Raw genomic sequence first — 22159 nt, forward strand, 5'->3', positions numbered from 1 at the left:
TTTATGAATCCTGCAAAAAAGGGACCAAAACTCTTCCAGCTTTTGACACCATCGGTCCTCATCAACATAAAGAATGAGTTTGCATGTATGTTAGAGATACCTCAGCAGGATATCAGCTCTCACTGCTTTAAAGGTGGCCCTTTCAGATCATCATCCCTTTAATCTATGAGACACATCTAATGGGAACAACTCACAAAAGACAACAAATATCTGTCAGCTACTTTTCTTAAAACCTCAATCTCTAGCCAGGGAAAAGTCACAAATTAGGACTGGATACATCTTCTGGACTTACATCTTCTAATGGCTTGGGAAAGTCAGCAATTGCTGCCAGGGTGGATGCAGGAGATGGGCCGGGCAGCGGGATCATTTTTAGGACTTACCATGAACGGCAATGTCCTTTGTGTCCTGGATAAGTGCATTCCCTGCAGCCACCTGCACTGTGATAGTGTTGGTTCCCTCTGCAAGGAATGTGAAAGAAATGCTGCTGTCCAAGGTGATGAGGGGCTAAAAGGAGAGAATCAGAAACACCCATTTAGTCATCTGTGAGATATCAGGTTTCCCCTTTTCCCATAAATCTCACACAGTTATTTGCATTTGCATATCCCTAATGGATCTGGATTTATAAAAGGAAAAATATGACTTTACACAACTTCCTCACTATGACTATATCCAGTATCCAGGAAGTTTTACTATATTTGAAATACCCTGTAAAATGTAATCCTGAGAGAAGATTGGGCATCCTGGATTTTGTATGCCATTCTGTTCCTTTTCCTGGAGCAAAGCAGCAGCAGCTTTTATAACCTTCTCCTGTAGGCTTGGGGACTAGATCATTTCCCTTCTGTGCCAATATTCCCTGTCACTTATATTTTCATCCTGTATTCCATTGGGATGTAAGACCTTTCAAAGACCCATCAGAGCAATGATCACATTTTGATTTCTTCTGTAGCACTTACCCTTATCACCTTACATCAGATGATGTCAGTTGGAAATATGGTATATAGTTGGGCTTTTGTTTTATTGCATCTGCATTTTCCAATGCAAGGCATTTCTAACATTTTTAATTGGCTGAAAATATCTAAATATGCATTTCTCTGATCTTTTCTAGTTTATTTTCCTGATCTTATCTAGCAGATAGAGACACCCCAAGCATAAAAAGGGAAACAAAATAATTGTAATTTTCTCTAGAAATTAGAATCTTGATAAAAGCTAAAAGAAGAGTAAAGGGAGAGAAAGAACGGCTAATGCTTAGGGTGAAGAGTCCTTATTCTATCATCATCTTAAAGCCCACGCCCTCTCAAGCCCTCTACAGTTTGTAAGGTAAGACAGCAGAAGGAGTTTGTTCTAAGGAAGTTCACAAGGAGATGTTGCAAGAGCAGATGAGCAGACTCCCTCCCTTGGAGTCAGGACTACACGGGACAGAGTGACAATGCAGTTGGTGTGGGTGTCTAGCCAGTGCCCACCCCAGCACCCCTGGACTCTTAACATGCCCTGGTATGTGCACAAGATCCCACAGAGCTCAGAGAGGCAGCTTCCAGCCAGTGTCACTGCCACAAGCTTGGAATTCTTTGCTAGTTCAGAATGTTCAACTTCACTTCTGAAACAATAATTTGATTTTGTCTCCTTTAAAATGCTATACTCTATCTTATTGTCAGACTGATGGCTGGAGTTGTGAAGGGTTAGAGGAATGGCCCTTAGCTTCTGATCCTTTCTTCTCTGTTTGCTAAATGAAAGAAAGACGTGAAAATGAAAAGAGATATACTCTTGCCCTTAATTAAAGATAAACTGTGAGTTCCAGTATTCTTCTCCTTACTTATGGTACAGTTGTTTCAGGGAAGGCTGAGGGGCACCCAGAGACTCCCAAACCTGCCTGCTATAAGTGGTTCTGCTATTTGCCACATCAAGACAAAACATACTCTACTGCATATGACCTTCAATGGAAAGGAAAATTAATACAATTGGTGTGCAATAGAGAGAAGAAAGGGAAAAAAATAGTTAAAATTATTTCCCCATGAAGGACCCAAAGTTACCCATCCCCGTGTGGGTAAATGTCCAAACAAACAGGAATGGCCCAAAGCAGGACCACGCCACAAGTCTAAGGCAACTTCTATGGGGACCCATAGAATAAGGGCAGAAGAGGCCAGACAAGGCTGGAAGGAAAAGAGCAAACTCAACATCAAGATAAAGGCTTCCATTGCCAGCCTCCCTACCAGTCTCTCACCTATGTCTGTTTCAAGTGTCTCCTTCCATGTCCCCCAAGTCCCTGTTATAAGACCAAGGCCTGGAAACAAGAGCAGCTTCTTCACATGTCTCTGCTCCGTGTTCCTCCTTCAGGTCTTCTCCTTGCTCTCACTTCCTTTCTCCAGTTTTCTCTCACTTCTCCCCCCTTGGTCAGCTCCACCCTTCCTTGAATGGGGCAAGAAACCTGGAACTACCCCTTTCCATGGGGATCCCCCCTGTTACTCTGTGATGGCACACACAGGGCATCAGCTTCTGGATTAAACAACAGATGAGGTGCAGTAGTTTTTGTGATGCACATCAACTCCAATGGGCCAGGAGTGACTGGTGAGTGTACTGTGTTGAGAAGGAAGTTGGAGTTAAGTTGGGCTCAGCCTAACCATATTGGCCATGGCTATGGACTGAGGAAATGACAGCACATGTGCCAGTGAGCCACCTCTCTGGGAGAGATGAAGAACAGAGACTTGGACTCTGGCTCTTACTATTTTAATGAATGACCTTGGGCAAAGTTCATTCTCAGCTGAGCAGTAAGTACTTTACTAATTAAATTAAGGGCTCAGGTTAGAAGAGCTTTGAGGACTCATTCAGCAATCAGAATGCAAAGGATGGATGAATGGCTTTAGGCAAACTCTATAGTTCCTACTGGTCAACATGTTAGGTCTTATCTGTCAGAACACCTTCAATTGCTTCAGTTCCTTAGTCATATACTTTGAAAGGAAAATGAGCCACCTCTAGAGAACCAACAAATTGGCTAAATTTTCTTTAAAATTATAATATCAAATATTATGAGGAGGCAGAGTGACTGGAAATCTCATACATTTTTGATAGGATATAAAATGGTATAATCACTTAAGAGAAAGTTCAGTTTTATAAGAAATCACATTATTTTCCCCAAAGTAATTGTACCATCTTACATTTTATGACTTAACAATTGCAGTCCTAAGTATTTAGTCAAGAGAAAAGACAACATATGTCCATAAACAAATAAATGTTCATAGCAGCTTATTCATAAAAGCCCCAAACAATAAACATTCCAAGAATTCATCAATAGGAAGATGAATAAACAAACCACGGTATGTTCATACAGTGAACATAAAAAGAACAAATACTGATATACACAACAGTATGGATGAGCCCCAAAACCATAAGAAGTAAAAGAAGCTTTATACAAGAGAATCTATGTGGTGTAGTTACATTTATATGAATTTCTACATGCAAAGAAAATCATCCTATACATTCCTCTGGATTTTTCTAGGCTGGCAAACAATGAAAAAAGCATAACAGATTCATAAGAGAAAAAAAATATTATGTTTATTTCTTGCATTCATGGGAAAGACCCATTATAACTAGTTAACTCATTCATATGGCTTCAGATGTCATTTAAAATAACTTAGCTAAGACAGAAGGATTTTTGGGGGGGTGGGGTAAAAAGGCAAGGTTAGGGATGTTACAGGGAAGGCACAGTAGACAAAAGTATGCAAATTTAAATTCTACCTTCTTCTTTGAAAATAAATGAGACTAGGTCTTCCTACATGCCCTTCCAGAAGTTTGCATGGAGGTATCTTATTAAAGGCAACCTCCACCCAGCCTTCAGAGCCCTTCCCATGAAATCAACCATTTGCCAAAAAGATATATTTGGGGCAATAGATTTATGATGGAAAAAATAGAGAGTGGCTGGTTCAGGGGAGTAGGGGTGGGAAATGACTGAGAAGATTCATGGGTGATCTTCTGGGAGGGGAGGGATGTAAAATCATGTATCTTGACCCAACTTTGGATAATTCAGAGCATAAACACTTCATGTTTGTGCATTTTATTGTTGATTTATATCCTGGTAGGGGGAAAGGGTAAACATATATTGAATCTAATTAATGATCTTCAAGCTAAAACATCTAGGACAAAATATATTAAGAGTATGGATCAAGAAAGAAAATTCTGTGTTGTTTTTTTTTTTTTTTTTTTTGCTCTGTTGAAAAATATCTATCTCCACCCTGCTAGAGCCACCTCCAAAGCTTAAAGTCAGTAGAACAATGATTCTTGTTCACCATGAAGAACCCAAGACTAGAAGCAAAGGGATGTCAGGAAAATTCATAGACACAGTGAGCCCTGTCACTGTCTGCAAAATGTACAAACACAAGAAGCAGGAGACAACAGCATGACCAGACATGTGTTTACAGGGGCACTTTTAGGCTGAGAGATTCAAAGAGTCTTTGTTCCTTCCATCTTCTCAAACACAAATAGCCTGACAGAATTCACTTTGTCAGATGAAGGGATACTCTACTCTGAACAGTGTCCCTCCTTTATCAATGAACTGTCTATTAGAAATCAATCTCCCTTAATTAGATGAACATGTTAGATTTTTTTAAAGATTTATTTATTTATTTATACAAGCACTGGGTACAGTCAGAAGTTCAGGAGGGTGAGAGAATTCACCAGAGCCAGAGTGGGGAACAGAGCAGGCAGACTGATGAAGTACACTGCTGAGGGGAGCAGCGGGTGCGGCAGGAGAGGTCTGTGCACCATGTGGGACCCTCTCTGGGAGGCTGGAGATTGAACCAGTGCTGCAGAGGCTGTGGGCAGCTTCGCGGCCCAGCGCTCAACTGCTGCGCCACCAGGGGAGGCCCTGAACATGTTAGATATTAACTATATATCTTCTTTCCACTGTTAAGAAAGAAAAATAATCATACCTTCTTTCTGGGTATGTAACTTATTTATATAAACCAAGGCTGAAAACTCTGAGGGGGGAGGGCAGTTACTCATTCAAACCCAATATTATTCAGTATAGTTTTGAATAATCTCTTTAATAACTTTATTTTTACTAAATTTTAAGTTAGCTTCACAATAGTGATTATTTCAGTTGAGAAGTGACATATTTACTTTGAAATTAATGAAGGAATCAACAGAGGAATTAGACAGAAGGATGGACAGATAAATAGACATGAACCACCATAGTAAAAGTTAATGGAAGATTACAGGTGGCGGGAACACTGATGTTCACTGTGAAATCATTTCAAATTTAGTGTATGTTTGAAGTTTTCCATAATAAAACATTGGAGATAAATATAAAGGAAAAGTCAATTTTTAAAAATTTTTCTTGGTTCCATGAATTATCTTGACTATGATTTCTCGCCTGTGATGTTACATTGTCCTTCCGCCTGGCTCACTGCCCTGGCCACCTCTCAGTGCCAGGCACTTTCTCCCCTTTTTAACAGTCATCTCACCAGGGAAACTTCAGCCCTTCCAAGACACCTTCTTTTGCTCTCTGTGCTCTAGGTGGTCCCTCTCCTTCCTCTGTACACTCTAGTCTTCCACTCAGGTGTGAGTGGCGTGCTGAGCAATGACATCTCCTTCCAACAATTCTTCCATCCTAGCAGATTAGAGCTCTCTGTTTGCTGCTTCCCTAGGAGACCCAGGGTCCAGGCAAGGCTGAAGGGCTGCAGGCAAAGGCAGTGCCATTTGAGGTGGGAGGTAGCTTCCCATCCCACCAGTCGGTCAGGGCTCTGAGCCACAGCAAACAAATTGTGCTGAATGGGAACACTGGGTCCCGGGGTGGCCAGGCCACAGGCTTCTGAGCTCCAAAAATGGCAAGAGCTAATTTTGTTTTCCAAATTGCTTTTGTATTTCATCAGCTGTTATGGCATCATGGCTGATTTCACTTTCTGTGCAAAGCTGGAACACTCAACAGGATTCTTGAGTTTTTTGTTGGCCACTGCTATCTAGTGTGCATTGCTAAATTAAATCAAGTATTTTCAGGTTCATTTACTAAATCTATTAGGCAAGTAGACACATTTATTAAGCCAGACCTCAGTTAATCTCCCAAATTGGCCTTTCAGAGCCCAACAGTTGGCCAGTGGACTCTCTGTCTGTGAGCTTTCTCCAAGTTGCAGGGCCAGCCCAGAGCAAGGCCTCTTAGGGAGCCCTGCCTGGCCATGGGCTTCATCCCTGCCCACACAGAATCCCTCATGTGTGACAGGTCACATATTACCCACTGAACCCAGCAAGAAATCGACCAAGCTCGGAGTGACTATTTAGTTATGAGATTTTCACTTGACTAATGGAACAGGGAGCTTCAGGGAAATCTTTGGATCTAGCCTACCCTAGTTTCCCAGACATAGTAAGTCAAGTTAATAGTAAATATTATAAAATCTCCACAATATAAATGTATACCTTGATAAAAAGCCGCCATCCCTAAATAGAATTTACAATCACTATGCTTCACTATGCTTCACTTTGCTTGCCTAACTTCAAACCCTAAGCAGATTATATACTAATGTGTGAAAAGCACTTATCATATGTAGTGTAAAAAGCAGAATGTATAATTGTGGATATACTATGATTAGAATGGTGCAAAGAAATCTGAAATACATGCAAAGAACAGAAAGAAATAAAGTAGAATATATTTTATAGATGTGTTATAACTATGGAGTTAACGTGAAAATTCAGTTTAGTGGAAAACTTCTCTCAAACATACCCACACATAAATACTCAAAAAATCTAAAAGTTTTTCAAAAGTATCTCACTGTTAAAAGTCACTGTAAGTCTGAAAGTCACTCTCATCCTATCCTAAAATACGCCTAACACACACACACACACACACACACACACACACACTACCACCTTCCAAGGTTATTAACCTCAGTGCTTTCCCTATAAAATAAGATTATTTCTCCTTTACCAGTGATGCTCTAATGATAAAATAAGCAGTATGTAAGAAGAGCCTAGTATAAAAGCTAATGGTGCTGTGGAGAAACACTGTGCCTCTGGCTCCTTGTGGGCTGTTGAGTGATCACTATGTTGATAAGGGCCAAGAACTGCCCTCCTTGTACACAGTAGTATTGCAGGAAAGATCAGCAGGTAAAAGAATGCTAACAGACAGGAATTCCCCAGATTAACAGCCAAAACCTTAGATCTTCTAAGGAGAAATGAACTTAAACCATCCCCCCATCTCTGTTGCTAACTTTCTTCTCCCAAGGATTTTTGTCTTTTACTTCTTATATCTGCTAGTGTTTGAAATAGGATTTTAAGGGTCTGTAACCTCCAGCAGACAGACATAGTGATGCAGCCAAAACATCATGGGGCATGGGGTAGGTGGGTTTACAAACCATGGGGGTTTGGAGCCCTGGGTTTTAGGTCTGGCTCTGTAATCAACTGCTCTTTCACCTTGGGATGCTCATATCTTGCAGGGGGCTTCATGTCGATAGCATGCCAGATGGGGATCTTTTGAACTAACCTCTCTATCAATTTTCCTGGTGAATAATAATCCCAGAATTGCAAAAGCATTAGCTGCCTATACTAAGAAACTGACCCGAAAGTATCTATATGTATAAGTATATGATATATCTATGCATATATGTCATGAATAATGCAAACAGAAGAGGGTCCTTTGGGTCCATGAAACTAGTTCTATCTTGTATAAATCCATCCTAACTCCCAGATTTTTATGACAATATAAAAAGCATCCATTTAGTGAGTACCTAATATACACCAGGGAGATGTATATAATTTTACCTAGTTTTCACAACAAGCACAAAGACAGGCATTATTATCTCCTTGTCACAGTTGAGTGAATTAAATTTTAAGTTAAACGACTCGATCAAGCTCACATCACCAGCAGGAGGCTATGCTGGAAAACTAACCCTTATTTATCTCTGACTTCAAGGTCATGTTCTCTTCACCATACCATCTGCCTCCTGAAAAAAGGGCAGGGATGAACCATCTCCCACTCTTAGCATGTAGGGGGTATGTTCTTTTTGGTTACTGGGAAATAAACAAAACCAATATTGTTTCATCCCTTTTTTAAAGGAATTATTCTACCAGCAAAGGAATATTAATTTCTCCTTTTTTAAAATGAGCAGCAGTTTAAAATGTGGTATCTTTCTTAAAGTATTAAAGACAAATGAAAGGTCTCTAAGATGAACAGTGTCAGCCACATCCAGAGTGAACAATGATAACACAAAGACAAAAAGAAGCAATAAAGAAAGCTAAGCCCTTTAATGTGGAGACCCTCAACCTAACTGCTCCCAGCTCCTAGGACACAAGTGTCACCTGGACACAGTGTCACCATCCCCAGTCACTGGGAGAAGGGAGCATCTGTGCAAATTCCAGAGCGTGACCTCTTTAGTTCCTTTCTTTGCCCACACCAGCCCCTTGTCTAAGGAGGATTTGTGTTCACATCTTTCCATTTAGATACCAATTCACATTTTACAGATGAGGGGGTAGGGTCACTTAAAATCAGAGCTGTTAAGTGACCTCCTTGGTACCCTACAGCTAGTGAGTGGAAAGGCCAGGATTAAAACAAGATGAAGTGAAGCTTCAGAAACATTGATTATAGGAGCAAGAACACACAGTCTGCATAGTTTCTCAAATTAGTCTTTCTTCCTTAGGGTGTGTGGGGAGTCCCTATGAAAATGCTGGCCTGGGCGTGGGGAGACATGCCTTACTCGATGATGTGGGCCCACAGCTTCACTCAGTGCTCCCGCGCCCACACCCCCACTGTCCTGACATCAACACAGATGCTATAGCACAAAGGATTCAGTGCACATCTACCCCGACACTGATCAGAAAGCCCGAACCTTCGTGCTGTTGCCGAACCACCAGAAGTAGGTGAGGGTCCCCAGCTGGCTGGGCCACACGACCGCGCTCACGTTGACCTCTTTGTTTCTTATGGCAACAAATGGAACTCGGAGATGAACGTGCTCCACAGGACCTAAGGGAATGAGAAAAAGAATGTCTGTGTTGATATTCCCGGAATAAACAGATTCTGTCAGACTCTCTTATTCTTAACCTTAACCCCATTACTATCACCTATACTCAAACAAGGATCAAACTTATGACCAGTGGGATGCATATATGTGTGTGTGTGTGTGTGTGTGTGTGAGAGAGTGTGTGCTCTTGAAATGGAGCATTGCACATCACAGGGAACTCAAATCAGGCTTCAGAGCTTTTGAGTGACATCTCAATTTAATTTACATCTGCTGGGCCCAACCAGGAATAGTTAGGAGGCACCAAGCCAAGGGCAAAACTGGTTTACCAGACACTTAGCCAATAAGTAGGAAGATAAACAGCAGGCTCGCGTTTCTGATGATTAGCCTGTCCTGTGATCTGAGGTCAGTGCATTTTATGGGGGCCCCTTCCATTATCCTCCATCGCTAATGGGCTCATCCCTTCCATACCTGGCCATGGTGCCTCTCCTATGCAATATGCAGTGGGTGTGATTGGGGGGCAGGCAAGGCTATTTTATAAAAAAAGATGATTATCTCTCTAGGTTGAGGGAGAAGTGTAGGGTAAGGTAAAAGTATCAGGCTTTTCTGCCCTCCCACCATTAGGATAGATAACAGAACCCTGCGGTCCCAAATGCATGCCTGATGGCGGGCACCTGGAGTAGGGTGTGGGCATAGGTAGACGGGATTCACCTGGGCTAAGACTGGGCTTTTAAGGGTGGCATCACGGAGACACCAGCAGAAGCAGAGAAGCAGAAGAAAAACTGAGAGAGCAAAGCAGCAGAGACCGCCAGAGAACGCCAGAGAGCCCAGAAAGAGTAAAGATTTGCTGGGGGTTGGGAGGCCTCCCAGCCCCCCTACCTGCCATGTACCTGGTAAATCCCAATAAAAGCTTGCAAAAGCCACTGAGGCTTCCAGAACTCTCTTCTCGTTTATCCAGTCTGCTGGATCAGAAAACCTGTCCTGTGTCCATTCCTTCCTGCCTTACAAGAAGCCAATGCCAGGTTCCCAAGTAATAAATAAGCTACTTGCAAAAATGGCTACCAAACAGCTTTTTTCAGAAAACAGACATAAGCGGCATCAAGCTTTAAACTAGCAAGTAAGAGAAGATACATGAATGCACCCTCTGCATAATAAAGGAGGATTTTAATTTAATTCATTTCCAAAATAAAATCCGAAGATGAAAATGCAGATGAAAAACGATCATGTGTCCACGTGGCATTTGTGGGGTGGGCAGGCTGCTCTTCAGCACTCTGCAGGATTTTTTTCCTCATCTCCTGCCCTTCTATTTTCCGTTTCATTCCCCCCATCCTGTTCTCCTTCCTCCCTTTTCCCTTCTCCCTTCCTTGTGTCCATCCTACTTAACCAAGTCCAATTAAAATATTCTAATTATCTGTTCACACTATGTCAGAGCCTATTTTCCTGGTTTCCACTAAGATAGTTTTGATGAGCAAAAATGATTGAAGGTCACATTGCAGCAAGGACATCTCTTCAGCCTGTGGACCTTGAGTTCTCCTCAAGGTGGGTTATTTTCAGGCCACCCTGCCTTTACTATCGCATCTGTGGAAAGAAATCTGGTAGTGAGTCAATTGAAAAGGAAGAAAACAGTCAGATGCTTCTTATTTCACGCTCATAATTTAGCTGAATGATCTTTTCCTCGATCTTATACAGTCGCTGCCCCAAAAATAAAGGGCAACACTTGCCCTGGCTGTGCATGGTGCCAAGAACATATGAAAGAGATGTGCAGATGACAGAAGGGCCCTTGGTTATGGGTTGGCACTATTCCTACTCCCATCACTGCTGCCACCAGACCGGCATTGCTTCTGTGTATCAGTGGGTCTCTCAAAGACACCCAGGATTCTTCTGGGTCCCACTGGGCACATCCAAGTCATGGGTAAATGTGTACTGAGGGGCAAGGTGTTTGGAGAGGGACAGGTGTTGGGTGAGGAGACTGGCCAGGTCTGCTCACCACTGAGCAGACTACTTTCCTGAACAATCAATGAGTGTGCAAGCATTTGTGCATCTACAGCCTGAAATCTATCATCTTCCTACGGCTCTCTGAGCTGACCCCAGACAGCTGGCCCCTCAAGATTTCTTGAAGAAAATAAAGTCAGCCTTGTCTCAGATACACATTTGTCTGAAGGCTGTATTATATTCAAGAAGGAAAAATAGAAGGAAGTCTGTTTAAGTATTTTTGTATGGTTTGATTGCTGGTGGGAGTAAAAAAAAAAAAAACCTTAGGTGTGATAAGATATTGGCTATTTTCACTGCTTTATTTACTCACTTGTACTTTACCTCTTAGTGATTTATCTCTCTTTGTGGTTAGTTTTTACTGATCAATGCAGTAGGGACTGAGGCTGTGGGAAGTGGTCCCTGGGCAGCCCAAGTACTAGACAGGAGATGAGAAACCTGTTTCTTACATTAATGCCTCAAAGTCTTTCGCCAAGTTCAGATGCTAAACTCTCACTCTTCCTTTGCTGGAAAAGGCCCCCTTTTTAACCCTGAAATCATGGTTCCTGTTCTTACAGGAAAATGATCTGAAGACCATCCAACTGAGCAGCCCACAGGAACCCTTGCTTTTCCACAGTCAGGCAGTGAGGTTGCTGTGGCTCATGGTCCTGGAAATTCCTCTCAATTTTCTGTCACTCAGCAGACTTGGCTCAGCCAGACTCACATGGTTGGGTGTATGGATGCTCAAGAAGAGAAAAGCAGACCTGTGTTTCCCTAGACTCAAGTCAAATACCAAAGGATGAGCACCGCAAACACAGTCACATTTATTCCAGCTGCAGGACAAGCATGCTTGGGTAAAAGCCATGCAAGGAGCTTATAGGCAGAGCATCAGAGCCACAAGCTCTGGGCTTCAATCTAGAGACAGTTCATGGATGAAGAAGAGAAGAGAGCTGAGGGATTCAGGTGGAATGGCAAACTTAAAATCCACACTGTCAGATAGTACTCTTTTTGATCAAAATCAAATAATCTGTGTGAGATTGGTTATTATGGGCGGCTAACAACTACTTTTGTTAGCTAATGGCCCAAGGTGAGGCCAAGAGCAGTTTCCACTATAATAACTGTCTGGTAAATGCAGCCATGATTGATTTGGAGGGAATTATGAGGACGATAAAAGTTTCAAGGAACATTTCCTCCTTCATGCACATAACCCGCAGTATAAATCTGTTCCTTGCTGTTGTGTTTTTTTGCCACTATGATGCATTCATCTTAGTGTCCTGCAGGCAAAGCCCACTGTTGGCAGAATTAGGAACACGGGTGGGACAAGTCCTCAGAATAGAAGGAAGTGATTTTTTTCTGTTTTCAGTTTCAAATGTAACAGAAGTGTCTGGCAAAAAGTTAATGGGAAGTACTGAGTAATTACTTTAACAGCTACCATTCATATGTGCCAAGATGGGTGCTAAGCAGAATTTTGCACGCTGTGCAGAAAAATATTAACATGGACCTGAAATTGCCTTTCTTAGAAAGCCCTGTGTGTGGCTGGCTGTGGTTGCATCTGGGAACTTGGCATCCAGCAGTGTTTCCTGTTCTCAGTGAACTGGTCAGAGTGGCTCACTCCAGCTAGACAGCTTTTGCCAACAGTGTGGTTTATTCTGAACACCTGCTTTCCTCTTGGACTTTTAGTATCTGCTAATTGAGGATGCTTAGGTAACCAGTCCTTAACCAAGGCCATGGCAGTCAGTGTCCAGTTAGCACCTCTGGTAGACAGTTCTTCGCATGTGTGTTGCAACTCATGGTTGGAGGAACTGAGCAAATCCCATGTGACTCCCTGGGGAGAAGACTCTTGCAAGCTCTGCCTGATTTCTTCTGACAGGGTCCTATGCACAGGCAGGATCCTTTGCTGATCCTGCCCTGTGTCCTTCATGTAATAAATCATAGCTGTAAGTACAAATATGCTGTGAGTCTTTCAGGGCAATACCTGCCTGGTGGTGGCCCTGAGGATCCCTCAAACATACATACTCCATTTCATTCTCATAGTCTCCCTATAATCCAAGTATTAAAGATGAGGAATCAAGGCTTATAAAGGCTAAGGAAACTGACAGTATTAGACATTTAACAAAGTTTGATGAGAATTCCAACATGGGTCTCCTTTGATCTAAATCCTGGGATCATGAACAGCCTGCACAGCTGGGCTTGTGACCTGGTGCTTCTGGCACAGCATAATTTTAGTTGGTGCATTATCACCATTTGGGACATTTAATGGTGACCCATTTCTATCAAAACCTCCCCTTCCCAACCTAAAATAAACTCTGCAAAAAACAAGACAATATCTATATTCTTGCCTTCCCACTGCCAAGCAGAGTGCCTGAAATATATTAAAAATTCAACAGATATTTATTGACTAAATTAATTAATATTTGTGTGTTTCATTTTTCTTTCCAATTTATTGTTAGAAAAGCCTGGTGATGCCAGGCAGTACTTAGAATTAAGCCATTTTAAGGGCCTCCCCTGGTGGCGCAGCAGTTGAGCGCTGGGCTGCAAAGCTGCCTGCAGCCTCTGCAGCGCCGGTTCGAGCCCCAGCCCTCAGGCGAGGGTCCCACATGGCGCTCAGACCTCTCCTGCCACCCGCTGCTTCCCTCAGCAGCGTATTTCATCAGTCTGCCTGTTCTCTTCCCCACTCTGGATCTGGTGAATTTTCTCTCCCTCCCGCACTTCTGACTGCACCCAGTGCTTGTATAAATAAATAAACAAATCTAAAAAAAATAGAATTAAGCCATTTTAAAATCAGAGTTTGAAGACCCAGAGATGACACAGTTTAGAGCATGCTCACACAGCCTGGCCTTGTTACAGATTCACTGACCCACAGCTCACGCTCAGTCATGCACTGCCTTTGTCAACCCTATCATGGTGATCCTTCTGCTTCGACTGTGACCAGAGAGCCTAGGGAACTAGCTTACTGTTTACTAGGGATTGCAAGTGTGGATGATTTACATAGTCAAATTTGTATGTGATTAATTTAGTACATATAATGTAGTGGACTTTTTATCATCACCTAGTTAATAGAAAGGTGTCCTTTGTATTCACTAAGATTCTTTCCAAACATAATTTCCACCATAGGCAGCATATTACCCAAAACCTTGTGGAGAATGTAAGGACCAGAGAAGCCTCAGACTCATGGGCATCACTAATAAAGGAAACCAATACTAACCCATAACCTCATTTCCTTGACCCAACATTCTACAATCTTAGTATTACATTTCAATTTCTCCCAACTCAAATCTCTGGGTAGCAAATACACAAAATGCATTTACTATATATACAATATTTTAGGATCTCGGTTGTTTAGGCTTGTGCAAGCAAAATCCATGAGCAATGAAATATACCATAAGACAAAAAGAAAAGCATTTTGGACAAGTCTTAGAACTATTTACAACAGGAGTGAACTTAGATGTAAGAATTAAGTTATTTTGTGTGTTCATGTTGACATTTAAAAAATTCTAAACTGTATTTCTTTAACCCTCCTTTGGTTCTTCCAACGGAGGTAACAATTTATCCTTATTTGTGCCTTTTCACTCACAGTCACTCGAAACGAGCCCGACACTGTGAAGCAGATGGGTTTCCTCCGCTTGTATTTTTAGGCATCATATAAGCAAAGGGAAGGCTTTTTACCTGAAAGTGCCTGCATGCACACTCTTAATCAGATCAGAGAGGAACTGAAAAGGAGAGTCTGATGGTAATTTTATCCAGACTTTCAAAATAATCCATCTACTTCAATATCACAGAACTCCGGAACAGATAACCACACATTTCAGCTCTTGAGCTGAGCCATCACTTGTGGCAGCGGTCACACAAAGTCCAACCTCAGTCTGAATCCCCAGAATTCAGGGCAGAAGGAGTTAGTCAACTGGGGGGAAGGAAGGCAGGGGCTGCTTGTGCTACTTACAGACCACGTGCAGGAAGAGGACGGCGGTGTCAGAGCCCAGGTTGTTCTCTGCGTAGGCAGTCACCTGGAAGATGCCCGCGCTCTTGTATACGTGCTTGATGCCCTCCTCGATGGGGCTGAAGTTGGCATAGGATACCGCAATCCCATCCCCGAAGTCAAGCTGGATATTTGTCCTTTGGAGATCACCCTGAAAAGGGGAAAACAATGGGTCAGGGCCCCTTTCCACAGTCCAGCCTGACTCCCATCTGATCCTTTGGCCTTTGCTTCCAGCATCCCTTTCTAAAGGCCTATGGTCTCCTTCAGAGGCCACAACACCCTTATCACAGAGATTCCTCTCTGAGATCCACAGGGAACTCTGGGAAAACACTGTGGAACTGTGGTCCCTGATGCCCTGCTAGGAGCGGTCTGAGTTAGCAGCACTGGTGATAGTGGATAAGGCAGGGCCTTTGTGATGCTGAACTGGGAAAGCCCAGCACTTGCCTGGCTCCCTCAAACATGTGGTTTAATTATTCTTCTATGTCAGAATAATAACAACAGCAATCAGAATAACAGCCAACACTTATAAAGTTTCTTTTCAGTTCCAATCCATTAATCCTTTCACAAGTCTATAATGAAGAAAAGTATCACTGTCCTCATTTTACAAATGGGACAAAAGTAAATTAATTAGAGCAAAAAAATTAATCAAGTCTCAAAGCTAGTAGTAAAAGAGCCAGGTTTTGAACCCAGTCTGCTTTCAGCCCCAATGCTCAAATGCCATGCCACAATCATAATTGTTCCCATATTTCATATTTACTGTTGTGTTCCAATACTATGCTAATCATAAACCATACATTATATAATGCCGAATTCAAAATAACTCTGAGATAGGGTAACCATTCCATTTTGACAGATAAATTCAGCATAGCAGCCAAAGTTACATGTGTGCTCTTGATCTTAGGCTCCCTAAACCTACCTATGCCTCCTCCCCTGAAACATTTTCTGAGCATCCCAGCTCATGGATCACTGTACCCTGGAAGATCATGATGCCCTGAGTGCTGCCTGGTGATGCCAGTGATTCAGAGGGATGCATCTTCTGAAGGGCTGACCTTCACTTCTTTCCATAGCCCACCCCAACTGTTGGGTCAAAACTTTGGATAAAATCAATTGAAACTGATCACAAAACCAGGATTCCAGATTCAAAAGAAAGAACCATATCTCTCTTTATATATAAAGAGGATAGAAGGAATCAAGAGAAATCCAGCATTTTAGAAGTATGAGCCAGTCCTTCTGCCCAGGAAATGTGCATTGAACACAGTTTCACTTTCTGTGTCTTCACCTATGACAACACAGATGTGAGTGAAATATTGATAGGTGCTCCCTTGCTTCTCACACAATGTCAACTACCCTTGAGTTTATGAATATAAATTAAAGTGGAAATGAACTAGAGGCAATTCAAATGGATAAGATCATGGCTCTTCACATACATTCAAGAGAGGGTTTTTATAGCTCTGGTCCTGGAAACTCCCTAGTGGAAATGTGATAATGACCTCCTGTGCATCTTAAAGCCCTTTAATACAAGAGCCCAGTGTGGGTGCAGGCTGAAGAATCTGTCAACCCTGGATAAGGAACCTTCACCGTCTTGGCCAGTGTGGGCCCAACTTTAAAGGTTTCTGAAGTGTTCACACTTGGTGAAAAAATTATTCCTGACCTGCTTTGGTCTCTTTCCAAGATCTCAAGAGCACAGAGCAATTTGCATATAAATTTGAGATTTTTGTAAGTCAGGCAAGCTTTCTTGCCCTACCACCTCAGCAAGGAGTGTGTGAAAACCTCCCTGGTTTGGGAAGAGATGAAACACCTCATCGAGGGGCAGGAGGCATACAACAATCATTTCCACGCTGGATTGATGGCTGCAGTCTGATTTCACTGCCCAGGCCACAGAAAACACTAAATAGTGAACCAACAGACCAGCCAGCTGATGGAAAAGCAACTCAGATGGCAGTTTTTATAAAGATAAATTTAAAGGCTGTTGATGATCTTGTCTCACCCTTTTATTCATACTTTCTAGGCCCTTCGGAAGTCTTTTCTAAACAGTGGGGTAAGGACTAGAGATAAGCAAATAAGTCTCCCTAAAGCCACAGATACAATGTGAATTCCCCTCTGCCAAAGTTTACAGTGTTGGAATTATGGTGATAACGTTCCCTCAACAAAACAAACCCTAATGGGGGCTTTCAAAGAATATATCTAAACCTACATCTGTGCAGAGAGGCAAGTGAGTCCCCTACACAGCTGAAGTCTGTATTGTGGGATGAAAGAGACAGGACACACCCAAGCATGCTTTTCCTTCCCTTCGTCCCTTTAATTTCCATCCAGAGGCCTTAGCTTCTCACCACTCGCTGCTGAGTGGGTGCTGACTTCAGACACCAGGCCAGCACCTACCTCCTCCATGAGGATGATGAAGGTGGCGTTGTGCCCCTGCTCGGCCACCAGGCGTCCGTCAGTGGTCACCACGTGGAGGCCCCGAGGGGCTTTCCCAGGGCACATCTGGGCCTTGGCGGTGTACTTCTCCCTCAGCCCATCCGTGCAGTTGTTGGACACGATCCGCCGGTACCTGAGGAGCATTGACAGTTGTCATTGGCGTGGTCTGTGCCGTGTTGTGTGTGTTAGAAAAATGCAAGCGAGCAAGAGTGAGACATATTTCATGCAGCTGCTCCTAAGAACTGAGTGTCCGAGAAGACAGCCATTTAGGAGCTGAACAAATGTGGAAGGACCGCTATCCCTCCATCGGAGGACGAGCAGCTCTTTAAACATTATTATTGATCCTACCTGGTGAGCCACGGATCAGATCAGTGTCTAAACCAGCCAAGAAAAATCAATGTCTGACTCACACACAAGAGAGGAGGAGGCCAACCCACAGGGCTGAGAAAGCAAGAAAAGCTGGTGATTCGGTTTGTGAGGGAGGGACCTGTTTTAATTTCCTGGAGGCTGCTCTCGCAAAGCAGCTAGAAGATCCGACTTGCAGCTGATTAATGAAAAAGGTTCTTCCTGTCTTCTCTCCACCCTCAGGATATCGTTCTATTCTATCCCCTAATACCTAATAATCCTTTCTCAAGAGTCACTAGATTATTTCATAGCATATTTTTACTCCTTGCTAATATTTCATTTTCCATTCAACACAAATGCCAGATTAAAAGTACAAGTTTGCGATTCTTATTCAATCCCACTGAGGTAAAATTACCTCAGAGAAGAAGGTAGCATGGGAAAACCTTCCCACAAAGCCCTGTGGCCTTCTGGGACAAGGGCATCCTTGCAGAGAGTAGCCCCATTCTCTCACTTTGCCCTCAACTCCCACAAGTGAGGTCAAGCCAAACCCCTGTCCACAGCCCTGACCTGCATGGTACATTGTATCAGGTGTATCACTCTTCAAGGCTACACTGAAATTGGTGTTCTGGTGGACACACATAAAATGTACCACCACCACCATCATCACATTGTATCTTCTTTAACCTTTCAGAGATAATCAACCAAAGAGCCCATCCTCATTGCCTTCTTCTGATGGCCCTCCACTCTACCTGATATTTCCCTTGGGTACCCCAGTTTCGGAACCATCAGCCCATCCACAGATCTCAGAATACTATGTTAAACAAATGGTCTCTTTTGTTAATGACACAGAGGGAGATTAGAATTATTCCTGAGTGTGCATGTGTGTATCACTTTTAATTGACAGCTGAGCTCCTAATGGGTCTAGAGCTGTGCTGTCCAATATGGTAGACACTCTACAAGTGGCTATTGAGCACTTAAAACATGATTAGTGTTGCATGTTGAAACAGTAGTATTTTGGACATATTAGATTAAGCATAATGTATTATTAAAATCAATTTCATATTTTCTTTCTTACTTTTTTAATGTGGCTACTAGAAAATGTTAAAGTATGTACATACTTCACGTTATAATTCTTTTCATGAGCACTGATCTAGATAATCAAATTTTTAGAATCAACATGCACTTCTTGTTGGCCTTTGTCATTTACAACACATTCTATTCATTTTTATTTATGTTAAATATTTTATCTGGTACCATATCCTAATGTCAACTTGACACCATCAACTCTTCAACCTCAACTGGCCAGATGATCGGTGACTATCAAGCAACCTAGAGCTATGTATAGACATTTTAGTGAATAAAAAAATAAACAGATTTTCCTTTTTATCTTCCTGATTTATTTGGTTGACTATTTGGGGTTTTAGTTCACTGAGTTGCTTAAAATTTGGTCCACCTAACATATCTCGTGATCATATGAGCTGTCCTGATAGAGTTCTCTTCCAATTATGTCCAAGGTGTGTTCTTGCTGGGAAATTGGAGGCCCAATTGATCATATATGCCCTTTATAGTCCTCTTCCTCAAATTTCATAGCACTTTGTCCTCTGATACCACATTCCTTTAAGTTTACGTTGCTAGATCTTATAGTTTGAATAGCTTAGATCCCTCAAATTAGACAATGGCAATACAATAACACCAAAAGCTCCTAAGCCCCTGCTCAGAGCCTAAGACAGCCCCCAATAGTTAACAGTTGGCTGAAATAGTTAATAGTTGATCATTGGCTGAAAAAGCATGTTTTCAGAGTAGCTTAGGATACACAAGACATCTCTGTCATCATTTTTGTCTGTTCATTTATTTCCTGTCAACACTAGATGAGGAAACAGTGTCTACCCCTATTTTATAACCAAGAAAGTGAGGTGAGAATACTGAGATGATGAGTAATATGACTGAGATGATAGAAAACCCACCAGAAGCACTGAGGCTGCCTTTAGAGCACATCAGTTTCTCATTATTCAAATAGTTCCATGACATCATGTAGGAACTTGTTAGAAATTAAAAATCTCACCCCCTCATCTTCCAAATAAGAAACTATATTTTATTTTTAATAAGTTTATCTTTTAAATTTGTTTTCAAAGATTTATTTATTTTTGTGTAGAACTGGGGTGTAGTCCAGAGGTGCGGGGGGTAAGAGGATTCACCAGAGACAGAGTGGGAAGCAGAACAATGCTGAGGAGAGCAGCGGGCAACACAGGAATGGTCTGCTGTGCCATGTGGGTCAGCTTCCTGGCCAGAATAGAATTCATGCTGTCAAGATAATAGCACTGAGACTTAACCCCTAGGCCACCAGGGAGGTCCCAGAAACTACATTTTAATAAGATCCCTAGATGATTCATGACACATTAAAATTTGAAAAGGGTTGCCATAGACCATGAACCCACTTTCCAAATCTATTATATGCCATAGAGATGGCAAAGGGAAGGAGAAACAAGTCCTGGAGGAATTTTTTAAGCATCTGCTAGGGTAACCAGTAAGTGAAAAAAAGAGAGCAACATAAGCACAATTTGACTTCCTCATTTCAGGAATTCCTAGGACAAGACTTTTGAGTTCTCACTTTTAAGTGTTCAGGGTTGCTCTGTAGAGCTTCAGTTCATCTGTCAGGAGAGAGCACTAGCCTGAGCTAGAGAGCGGGGAGCAATAGCCTGAGCCACTTGTGCTAACTCAATCCCCTCAGGGCCCAGAAAATAAGGTGGTATCTCTTTCCAGATAATAAGACCTGACCAAAACAATAGCTATGGCTTGTCAGAAGCAAGTAGCCAAAGGTATTAAAATCCATGTTCCCACTCTCAGTTAAAGAACTCTTTAGTTTTCTGCAGAAGTCACTTCTTATCAATAAGCTCTATCGACATTCCATGTTGCTTCAAAGGTGATGTACTCTCTCTGATCCCAACTTAGGGAACCAAGAAAATACTGAGTGGAGTTTCAAGGGCTTCACTTACCCAGTGCTGTTAAGATAGCTCTGACCAAGGCTGCAGTCCTTTGAGGGTGATGCTGGATTATACCAGAAAGCTGGGACACACTGGCTTTCTCCATGTCTCTCGTAGCCATAGTCACTGTCCAGAAAATGAATATTGCATTTTGCTAAAATGCACAAATGCTAAGCTATCCCAGACATACATACACATCCCTAGAGCCATCAAAAAAGCTAAAATGCATTCACTGAAATATTCCCAGTGAGGGCAAACGTTCATACCGGAATATGGATTCTGAGATTCAGAAATAATCGCAAGTCATCTGGAATCCTGTCTCTAGACTAGAGGGTTATTAACAAAAGATTCTAGGTTAAGAAAGATATATCGGTTTTCTGACTTGCGAAGGATGTGGGGGGTACTATAAGCTTACAAGCATATTTTTGGTCACAGTTGAATTACTGACATGAGTAGATGACAATAAAATGACATTTTTTAAAGATTTATTCATTTATACAACTGGGGTACAGGCCAGAGGTGTGGGAGGGCAAGAGAATTCACCAGAGACAGATCGGGAGCAGAACAGATACACCGACTGAAAACACTGCTGAGGGGAGCAGCGGGCAAGACATGAGAGGTCTGCCACGCCATGTGGGTATCTCCCTGGCCGGCTGGGAATTGAACGTGCGCTGCAGAGTCTCCAGACAGCTCCACAGCACTGTGCTCAATAAAATGACTTTAAAAGTCAAGATACATTTCTGTGATAAAAAACACACTGTGTTGTTAGATATTCATTTCATACATTTTCCTGCACATTTTATATATATATATATATATATATATATATATATATATATATATATATTTGCACTCACATATATACATAGTCATTCAAACTCCTCCCAACTACCCCAATTTCCCTAAAACAAATAAACAAGCAAAAAAAAATCAACTTCCTTTTCCATAAAATTCTAGACAAAATAAAATGAAAGTCAAGATGCATTCCCTTCTACTTTCCTTCCCATTACAAAATGAATTAACAGAGTAGTGTAGGAGAGGAAGCCTCACAGCTGAAATGCGAGTGCAATGTCCTTTCTTCTTCAAGTTTGATAAGGCTCCCAGATGAGTAAATGTCAGGGTAGAAAAAGAGCAATCAAGTAGGTAAATGGGATTATTGCTCTTATAGCCAACCAGAGGCCGTGAAGAGTGGCTTCACTTGGCAGGAGAATTCACGCTTATAAATTAAACATTCAGAGGTGTCCCGAAGCCCACAAACTGGGCAGAACAATCTGGACATTCGAATAATGAGGCAATGAGTGTTACTGAAACATAAAACAGCAAGGGAAAGAACTCTCTTAGATCCTATCTCTCCTTTCTTTTATTGCTCTCATATTTTTTGAGCCAAGACTTCATTAAAGTCCAATGAAATTTAAGGCAAATTATCTAGGCATGTCAATAGAAAAGGGATGAAAGGAAGCTAGGGAGAAAAGCTGAATCCCACATTTATGAATGATAACACATAAGTGCCCTGCAACGAATCCTCTCCTCAAGGGCCT

General features: G+C 42.1%; 1 protein-coding gene across 1 annotated transcript in view; it reads right to left on the minus strand.

Moving 5' to 3' along the window:
• The window catches only part of SORCS3 (sortilin related VPS10 domain containing receptor 3), a gene marked incomplete at both ends in the record, with an annotated part of 526499 nt that overhangs the window by 15689 nt on the left and 488651 nt on the right, over positions 1–22159 (minus strand). The window contains 5 exons of the mRNA XM_084245318.1: positions 381–504; positions 8805–8938; positions 14842–15028; positions 17257–17428; positions 20634–20747. Of these exons, the coding sequence (XP_084101444.1) occupies positions 381–504; positions 8805–8938; positions 14842–15028; positions 17257–17428; positions 20634–20747 (731 nt within the window). The remainder of the gene's footprint in view (positions 1–380; positions 505–8804; positions 8939–14841; positions 15029–17256; positions 17429–20633; positions 20748–22159) is intronic.

The sequence above is a fragment of the Talpa europaea genome (genome assembly GCF_964194135.1).
Source record: "Talpa europaea genome assembly, chromosome: 10".
Lineage (NCBI taxonomy): Eukaryota > Metazoa > Chordata > Mammalia > Eulipotyphla > Talpidae > Talpa > Talpa europaea.